The sequence below is a fragment of the Dendrobates tinctorius genome, unplaced genomic scaffold, assembly GCF_039654945.1.
Source record: "Dendrobates tinctorius isolate UK_male_01 unplaced genomic scaffold, ASM3965494v1 ptg000140l, whole genome shotgun sequence".
Lineage (NCBI taxonomy): Eukaryota > Metazoa > Chordata > Amphibia > Anura > Dendrobatidae > Dendrobates > Dendrobates tinctorius.
The window spans coordinates 9,094,694-9,104,822 of NW_027361808.1; the positions used below are offsets into that span (position 1 = coordinate 9,094,694).

Sequence of the window (10,129 nt, forward strand, 5' to 3'; positions counted from 1 at the left end):
AAGTTGAGTGAAAGGAAAACGTGTGGTAGAAAAAGGTACCCAAGCAACTGGAATAACCGCAGACTTGAAAGGATTAAGAAAAGGCCATTCAAAAATTTGGGGGAGATTGACAAGGAGTGGACTGCTGCTTGGAGTCATTGCTTCAAGAGCCACCACGCAACTGGACTGTTGCTCAGTTGGTCCAAGGTGGTGTTTTCAGATGAAAATAAATTTTGCATTTCATTTGGAAATCAAGGTTCCAGAGTTTGGAGGAAGAGTGGAGAAGCACACAATCCTAGCTGCTTGAGGTCTAGTGTGAAGTTTCCACAATCAGTGACAGTTTGGGGAGCCATGTTATCTGCTGGTGTAGGTCCACTGTGTTTTATAAAGACCAAAGTCAACACAGCCGTCTACCAGGAAATTTTAGAGCACTTCATGCTTCCCTCTGCTGACAAGCTTTTTGGAGATGGAAATTTCATTCTCCAGCAGGACTTGGCACCTGTCCACACTGCCAAAAGTACCAATACCTGGTTTAAAAACAACAGTATCTCACTGTGCTTGATTGGCCAGCAAACTCGCCTGACCTTAGCCCCATAGAGAATCTATAGAGTATTGTCAAGAGGTAGATGAGACACCAGACCCAACAATGCCGGCGAGCTGAAGGCTGCTATCAAAGCAACCTGGGTTTCCATAACACCTCAGCAGTGCAACAGGCTGATAGCCTCCATGCCACACTGCATTGATGCGGTAATTGATGCAAAAGGAGCCTTGACCAAGTATTGAGTGCATTTACTGAACATACATTTCAGTAGGCCAACATTTCGCATATTAAAATCATTTTTCAAGCTGGTGCTAGAAGGTATTCTAATTTACTGAGATAATGACTTTTGGGTTTTCATTGGCTGTAAGCCATATTGAACATTAACGGAAATAAACTCTTGAAATAGATCACTCTATAATGACTCTATATAATGATTTTCACCTTTTTGTACTGAAGAACTGAAATGAACTTTTTGATATTCTAATTTTGTGTGAATCACCTGTATATGTCTGGCCGTACTGCCGTGGTTCACTGCTATACATGACCTGGATATAAAATGCCAGGGCACTGTGATTTATAATGATGCCGAATAGATACTGATTTCTTTTTATATTTCATTTAATTAACAAAGTTCACATTTTGGTCACATTCTTTAAACCAATCCTTTTTTTACCCCTTGTTGCCTTTTATTCTATATATATTCTAAGTGGTATACGTATGTGAATAGTGTAATACATAAGGTGGGATTTCAGCTCTGAGACTTACAGGATATGCATACACGAACATGTTAGATTTTGGAACACGTATGTACTAGGTGAGCGAATATCTGGTGTACATTTTAGTTTGTTGACTGAGTATTGAGAGATGGTGCTCACTGATATGACAATTAAGGCACTTGGTTGCAATGGTGTAACCTGTCCGCCACGCTACTTTCTTCAAATGTATGAGGTATATGGACATACTCTGATGTTTTTACCAGAAATGTCAAAGGGCTAATTTGATATGATACAGTATGTTCCAGGATTGTAATACTATATCGTTATTATCTTGCTAGATAACATAGTAACATGTAGATGTTTGCATTTTGGAAATATTGAACATAGTACAACTAAAGATGAGTAGACATAGCAAGTTTAGACTAATACGTTTAGAAGGGGCACAGTTCAGGACATACAGAAGTTCATATGTGTTGCAGTTTCCCTTAGTAACTGTAACCACTACCCAATGCCTGACTTTTTTTTTTTATTTTTTTTTTTTTTTGACTGACCTCAACAGCCCACCCAACTGACCTTGTTGATTTCTAATAGGGTCTGTTGTGGCGTTCCTCACTTTTGACAGGAAGAATAGCTCTGCATGCTGCACTGTGTCTACAGTCTATGACAATCTGTGATGGAGCCTTTCTCCCAGATGTAATCATACTTACCTCTATACATAGAAAATGTTAACACATCAGTTCACTATATGCATTTAATGTACTAACTACTACTGTGCACTTCAACCTGTTATTTTTGGATTGTTATAGGGCTGAAGATTCCCCTCCTATAAAGATTCAGCTACTGTCACCTCCAGAAAACGCAACTAGTAATTCAAAAAGTACAAAGTCTTTGTCTTTTGAAACAAAAGCTGCTGATGAAAACCAGTCAAGGAAAACAAGGAGAAGGATAACTATATCAAAACCAGTCACTCGCAGAAAAATCAGATGATTGTTCCTTTAAACGTTGTTGATGTGTTGTGTAAAATAAACTGTTAAATATTAAAATCGGCTCACTGGGAAGAATAATTTATATAAATTATTGTAAATGGTCTTAAAAGCTTGAAGTTTAATATTTCATTGGAATTTTCTTCCCAAACATGTTTTCTATTTTGTATCCTTTTATAAAAAAAAATGTATCTATAGCTTCTTGATATATTAAATAAATGAAAGAATTAACAATATTTTACTTTTATCATAAAACTCCTGTTTCAATTTGTTAACTTAATCATTGTTTTACATAATGACTCTCTGAAATGTATTGCATCCTTGACCTTTTTAAGGCAAAAGCCATGTTCCACTTACAGTAAATGTTGCATTTTTTTCTCATGCGTTAGTTTGTGTACAAAGTTTGCTACATTAAGAGTATGTGCCCATGATCCGGAAGTAGCAGTGTTTTGGATGTAGTGTATTTTTGCTAAGTTCTATTGAATGCAGGTAAATCCGCATGTGTACACTGAACCATGCGGATTTACTGTATCCAATACATTCTATTGTGGAAATTTCTGTTGCGGAGACTAGCATTTCTGCAAGAGAACTTGGACATGCTGTGGATCTCAAAGAAACGTCGAATGTAAGTTTCCGTGGGTGATCCGTAGGCGCATATGCACGCATAGTGCACATGAGATTTCTAGAAATCCCATCCACTATGCTGTAACACCTGGTCGCTGCAGTTTTGATGCTGCATAAATACGCAGTGTCAAAACCGCAGCAAATCCTGATCGTGGGCACATACCCTTAAAGGTACATTCATAGGGTTTTTCAAAGTTGGTCCTTTAAAAAAAAAAACTGAAATCGCTTGAAAGATTTCCTTTTCATTTCTTTTGTAAAACCACTTTACTGTTTATATATTTAGTCTTTTTGAGCACTCTTTTCCCACTTCAGTTTAAAAAAAAAAAAAAGTTGTGTAGGTAATAAGTAATTGACACTACTTTTGAATTGGCTCCTAATGGCATCTGATCCGAACTGCTAGGTGCTGTCCAATCAAAAGGCTGCAACAAAGAAAAAGCTTTCAAAAACTCTACAAAAAATATTTGTAAGGTTGTCCCACAAACTTGGTATATTTTAACCCCTTCAAACCTAGGTCGGTTTTCACCTTCCTGACCAGGTTAATTTTTTTCATTTCTGACGTGTCACTTTGAGGTAATAACTCTGGAATGGATTCTAGAGACTTGAGATTTTTTTTTGTGTGACATATTGTACTTCATGACAGTGGGAAAATTTGTTCGATACGACTTGTTTATATGTGAAAATATAGGAAATTTGGTGAAAATGTAGCAAATTTTTTTTGCAAACTTTTAATTTTTATCTAATGTAGATTAGCTCAATGTATTCCAAATAGAATGGGTAGGAATTTGCGTATTGGAATAGAGATGAATAAAAGTTTTTACTTTATTAAATACGATTAAAAATTAAAGAAAATTTAAAAAAAAACCAAAGGTGCACGAACAAAGACAAACAGATTGAAGAAGTTACTACACATAAGACACTGGACAACTAGGGATCCTTTAGATGTCCGATCCTAACTGCTGTAGCAAATATCTGTATCAATTAGGACAGACACAAGAAATGCCATCAAGCTCTGACCAAGACACCATTCAACATCAAATAAGATTAGAAAATACCTAATCCACTGCTAAACTCAGACTGGTGACTATCACTTGTAACCTTTTGGTTTTTGTGATGCAGTTAGTGCCTATGAAAGCGTCACACAGTGTTCATTGAAAAAGTGTTAATCTTCCACGAAAAACACTGTGTTATATCAAGTAACAGTGACTGGGCTATTCAAGTTGGCATGTCTCTAATTAAAGATCACTGCTTGTAACCTGTCACCAGCTGCATATTTAGATGAAACTCTTACAGGCAACATAATTCAAAAAGGAGTCTATAGCCAATACCACATTCGTGATTATAAATCAGACATTTATCTGTGATTTCCAATGATTAGATATTACTAGCATAAGTCAAATAAGACCATGAGTGACAATAAAGACAGATTGGAACAGTCTCACCAAATATTGGAGTCTGTGGTGTAAGTATCTCCCCTCTTCCAACTCGTTTTGTCCTCACTCATCAGGGGAGTCTCGGGTGGGGGGAGGGGGTAAATATGCAGTCATTTCGCTAAATCAAATTGCCATTAATGGTGCTGCTCGCTGTTCATCTTAAGATGAAGTTGACTGGTTACGAACAGTCATCTTTATTTAGAGGCATGCCAACTTGAGTAGCCAAGTCACTGTTACTTGATATAGTACACAGTGTTTTTGTGGAAGATCACCACTTTTTCGATGAACACTAAGTGCTTATGAAAGCGTCACAAATTGCATCACAAAAACCAAAAGGGGTTACAAGTGATAATTACCAGTTTTAATTTAGCAGTGGATTAGGTGTTTTCTAATCTCTTTGCTTATGGGGACTGCACACCTATTTGATGTTGAATGATGTCTTGGTCAAAGCTTTGACATTTCATTGATACTGATATTTGCTACACCAGTTAGGGGCCTGGGACATGTTGACAGGAGCTCTGAGGCCAGCGGTAGCATCTGTGTGTACAGTCAGGTCTATGATGATCTGGTTAGATCGACTAGAGACTGAAGGAAAGGGCCGCTAGAGAGGCTATTCTAGACTAATTGCCTATGATACAGGGTGCCACAGTGTTCTTATCAGATGCCTCCGTGGACTCTATTAGGTTGGCGGCAAATGCAGCGGCCCTCTCAAATGCAGCTTGGAGAGCATTATGGCTGAATTGCTGGCTTGGAGATACTCAGGCCAGGTCTAGGTTTTGTACTATTCCGTGTGGGGGATTACCTCTTTGGACCCATCCTGGATGAGCTTCTGGAGAAGGCAGGGGACGATAAAATAAAAACTTCCCAGTCTGTCAGCTTCCTCCTACAGGCGTTCCTTCAATAGGTTTAAACGTGGAAAGCCTCAGAGATCGTGCCAAGTGGGATGAGTGAAAGAGAAAAGGTACGGGGTTCATGCTTGGGAGCTCCTCGTGAGAGCATAAAAAACGACTTCAATGACAGCCTACCCCCAACTTGGGTTGGCAATCAGCCTTCTGCCCAGCCTGGTCATGAATAACAGAGACTGGGTTTGTAGCCCTATAACATCTGGGCTGAAGTTAGAGTACTTGTTGATCCCAATGGACAGGTTCATGACAACCCCTTCCTGCTCTTCCCCCTTGAAACAGCGAGCCCTGGAGGCAGAGGTCCTGGAGTTGTGGCTGTGGTCCTGGTGGAGGTTCCCTAGCCAGAAAGGGGCAAAGGGTTTTGCTGTTATAAGATGTAGCCACTTCTGTTATGAATAGCTCACCGAGGAGGATGGCAGGATTAGGCTAGGCCACCAAGAAACCAGAAAGGTTGGTAACTTAGCGGATTGCAGACCCCTTATCCTAACATAACTAGCAGTAGCCGTGGGGCATACCTACGATGCCCTAGACGCCTCGGCACAACCGGAGCACTAACTAAGCTTAAAGCAAGAAAGGTGAAATCTAAACTGCCCCGGAGTAGAACCCCAAAGAAATGGCCCCCAAACATATATTGTCAGTGAGAGAAGATGAGGCACAAACACAGGCAGAAATTAGACCGAGCAAATGATGGGGCCCAAACTGTCCAGATAGGAAAGGAAAGACACTGCAATCATGCAAAAACCCTAAAAAATCCAACACGTCTGATGTACAAAAAACACTGAGGTCTCATGACCTCTCTCCCACTATATCAGCATTCTGGTGTGAACTGGCAGCAAAGCAAAAGAGATGAATATATAACGGGACTGAACAAACTGACACAAGCTGTAACATATAGAGCGGGGTCCAGCACTGCCCCAGCAGGGAGCTCGCTGAACCCTCACAGCAAAGCAGAAAGAGGCAAAACCTGATCAGATGCAAAGGATTAGCAAATGAACAACTTAACTGAAAAATGTAGGATCAGGCAGGAGACAGCTGACCTCAAAATGCACAGGAAGAAATTAATCACCAGCAGCAACTGAGGGAAGCCTGCTCATATCCCAGTCAGGAATCCCTGATTTCCAATCATCGTCGTCAGGTGGCAGACTTCTGTCAACCCGGCCAGCTCCACTACCCGCAGTAACCACCAGAGGGAGCCCCGACACAAGTCAGATCAAGACAATTCACAACAGTACCCCCCTTGAGGGGGGTCACCGAACCCTCATCCACGCCACCAGGCTGATCAGAATGGGCCTGGTGAAAAGCACGAACCAATCTCTCGGCATAAATGTCAGAAGCAGAGACCCAAGAATTATCCTCCTGGCCATAACCTTTCCACTTGACCAAGTACTGGAATCTCATCTAGCCAGACGAGAATCCAATATCTTCTCTACCTCATACTTAAAATTACCCTTAACCAATACAGGGTCAGGGGGCACCGCCATTGGAACTAATGGCTCCACAAACCTTTTCAACAAAGATTTATGAAAAACGTTATGAATCTTAATCGTAACTGGAAGAGCCAAATTGAAAGAAATGGGGTTAAGGATTTCCAAAATCTTATAAGGTCCAATAAGCCTTGGCTTGAATTTTGGGGACGTAACCTTCATAGGAATATTTTTTGAGGACAACCAAACCATATCACCCACTTTAAACCGGGGACCAATGGTCCTATGCCGGTTGGAAAACCATTGGGCCTTTTCCTGAGAGTGGGACAACTTATCCACTACTTGGTCCCAAATCTGCTGCATTCTCTACCACAGAATCCACACTTGGGCAGGCCAAAGCTTCCACCTGCCCAAAGAAAATCGAGGATGAAACCCAAAGTTACAGAAAAAAGGAGACATCCAAGTGGCAGAACTAGCCCTATTGTTTAGAGCGAATTCGGCCAAGGGCAAAAATGAGACCCAGTCATCTTGATCAGCAGATATGAAACATCTCAAATAGGATTCCAAAGTCTGGTTTGTTCTCTCAGTCTGCCCATTTGTCTGAGGATGAAATGCAGAGGAGAAAGATAACTGAATTCCCAGTTTGGAACAAAAAGCTCTCCAAAATCTGGAAACAAACTGGACTCCTCTGTCCGACACAATGTTCTCAGGAATTCCGGGCAAGCGAACCACCTGTTGTAAAAACAAGGGCACCAACTGAGAAGAAGATGGCAACTTTGGGAGTCGTACAAGATGGACCATCTTAGAAAATCTATCACAGATCACCCAGATAACAGTCATTCTCTGAGAGACAGGGAGATCAGAGTAAAATCCATTGAGATATGGGTCCATGGCCTCCTGGGCACCGGCAGGGGCATCAACAAACCACTAGAACGAGAACAGGGCTTGGACCAAGAACAAGTCCTACAGGAATGCACAAAATTCCTGACATCACGACATAAGGCAGGCCACCAAAAAGACTCCCCAAATCTCAGGTACCAAAAATACCTGGATGACCAGCTAACGCGGAGCAATGAATTTCAAACATTACTCTTCTCCACTGGTCAGAGACATACAATTTTCCTATAGGGCATCGTTCAGGTTTGTCCTCCTGAAATTCCTCCAGGGCACGTCTCAAATCGGGTGAGATGGCGGAAAGAACTACACCCTCATTTAGAATGGTAGTAGGCTCTGTCACATCAAGAGAATCCGCAAAGAAACTCCTAGAAAGGGCGTCCGCCTTAACATTCTTAGTGCCGGGAAGAAAGGAGACCACAAACTTAAAACACATGTAAAACAAGGCCCACCTAGCCTGTCTAGGATTCAAGCGCTTGGCTGATTCAAGATAAATCAAATTCTTGTGGTCGGTGAGGACCACAACTTGATGTCTAGCTCCCGCCAACCAATGTCTCCACTCTTCAAATGCCCACTTTATGGCCAAGAACTCCCGATTCCCCACATCATAATTATGTTCAGATGGGGAAAATTTTCGAGAAAAGAAGGCACAGGGATTCATCTTAGAGGTTACCGCATCTCTGAGATAAAACAGCTCCTGCACCAATCTCAGAAGCATCTATCTCCACCTGAAATGGGAGTGAGACATCAGGTTGCCGTAGAACCGGAGCAGAAATGAATCTCCGCTTAAGCTCCTGAGATGCCGAGACAGCCTCTGGAGACCAATTCACCACATCAGCGCGCCCTTTTTGTTCAAATCCGTCAGTGGTTTAACAATACCAGAAAAATTACTTATAAATTTACGGTAGAAATTAGCAAAACCCAAAAACTTCTGGAGAGCCTTCAGAGAAGTGGGCTGAACCCAATCATAAACGGCCTGTACCTTGGCTGGGTCCATTTCAATAGCAGATGGAGACAAAATGAATCCCAAAAAGGAAATCCTCTGTACACCTAATAGACATTTCGATCCCTTAACATAGAGTATTTTCCCTCAAAATCCAGAACACAGTCCGGACATGTTCCACGTGAGAATCCCAGTCACTGGAAAAGATCAAAATGTCATCCAGATAAATGATTAAAAACTTATCCACAAAGTGCCAGAAAATATCGTTCATAAAAGATTGGAACACGGAAGGGGCATTAGTGAGCCCAAAAGGCATCACCAGGTACTCAAAATGTCCCTCCGGAGTATTAAATGCCATCTTCCATTCATCCCCATACTTGATGCGAATAAGATTATACGCCCCCTGAGGTCAAGTTTGGTACACCAGCAAGCACTTTTAACTCTGGAAAGTAAATCAGAAATCAGGGGTAAAGGGTACTGATAATTTATAGTGATTTTGTTAAGGGAACAATAGTCAATACATGGCCTTAATGAGCCATCTTCTTGGCCACAAAAAAAACAGCACCTAAAGGTGAAGAGGATGGTCTGATATGACCCTTCTCCAATTACTCCTTGATATAAGATCGCATAGCATCATGTTCAGGTACAGATAAGTTGAAAAGCCAACCCTTGGGAAATTTACAACTGGGCATTAACTCAATTGCGCAGTCATAATTCCTATGAGGAGGCAAAGACACGGACTTACTAAATACATCAGAAAAATCAGTCAAATAGGAACATCATGAAACTGGGGAGAGGTGGAGAAAACAGGAGTGTCACTAAGAACACATTGACAATCCCAACTCACCACAGGCACAGATTTCCAATCTAAAACAGGATTATGGGTTTGCAACCAAGGAAAACCCAATACAATAATATGTGAATTGTGCAACACCAAAAATTTACAATTCACTTGGTGGTCCTGGGCGACCCGCATTATCACCTGGGTCCAAAATTGGGGTTTATTCTCCACCAAAGGGGTAGCATCAATACCCCTCAAAGGAATAGCGGTCCGCAGGGGCACCATGGGAAAACCACAACATTTGGCAAAGTCAAAATCCATCAGATTCAAAGCTGCTCCTGAATCAACAAAAGCCTTAGCGGAAAATGTAGACAAGGAGCAGATCAAGGTAACCGCCAAAAGGAACTTAGGCTGTACACTGCCCACCGCAAATGAGTGTGCAAAAACGTTTTTCTCGTTTAGGGCAGACAGCAATAGTATGAGAGGCGTCCCCACAAAAGAAGCACAACTTATTACGCCTTCTAAACTCTTGACGTTGCACCCTAGACAAAACCCTATCACATTGCATAGGTTCAGAAGTTTGTTTGAAAGGCAGCACCGTCTCTCACTTAGTTTTACGTTCACATAAACATCGATCAATTTGAATGGCTAATGACAGAGTCGTTAAGACCAGAGGGGAAAGGAAATCCCACCATAACATCTTTTACGGTTTCTGCCAGACTTTTCCGAAAGGGGGCTGCAAGGGCATCATCATTCCATTTAATAAGGACCGTCCACTTTCGGAATTTTTGACAATATAACTGCAGCATCCTGACCCTGGTTCAATGCCAATAAGGTTTTCTCAGCTTGAACAATAGCATTAGGTTCATCATACAACAACCCCAGGGCTTGAAAAAACGCATCCACATTAGC

At 41.4% G+C, this 10,129-nt stretch overlaps 1 protein-coding gene across 3 annotated transcripts in view; it reads left to right on the top strand.

Moving 5' to 3' along the window:
• Positions 1-2,455, top strand: part of AHCTF1 (AT-hook containing transcription factor 1) — a 258,110-nt gene extending 255,655 nt beyond the window's left edge. For all 3 annotated transcript variants that reach the window (XM_073545122.1, XM_073545119.1, XM_073545120.1), the window contains exon 36: positions 2,043-2,455. In XM_073545122.1, the coding sequence (XP_073401223.1) occupies positions 2,043-2,223 (181 nt within the window). In that variant the 3' untranslated portion in view covers positions 2,224-2,455. The remainder of the gene's footprint in view (positions 1-2,042) is intronic.
• Positions 2,456-10,129: the final 7,674 nt, after the last annotated feature.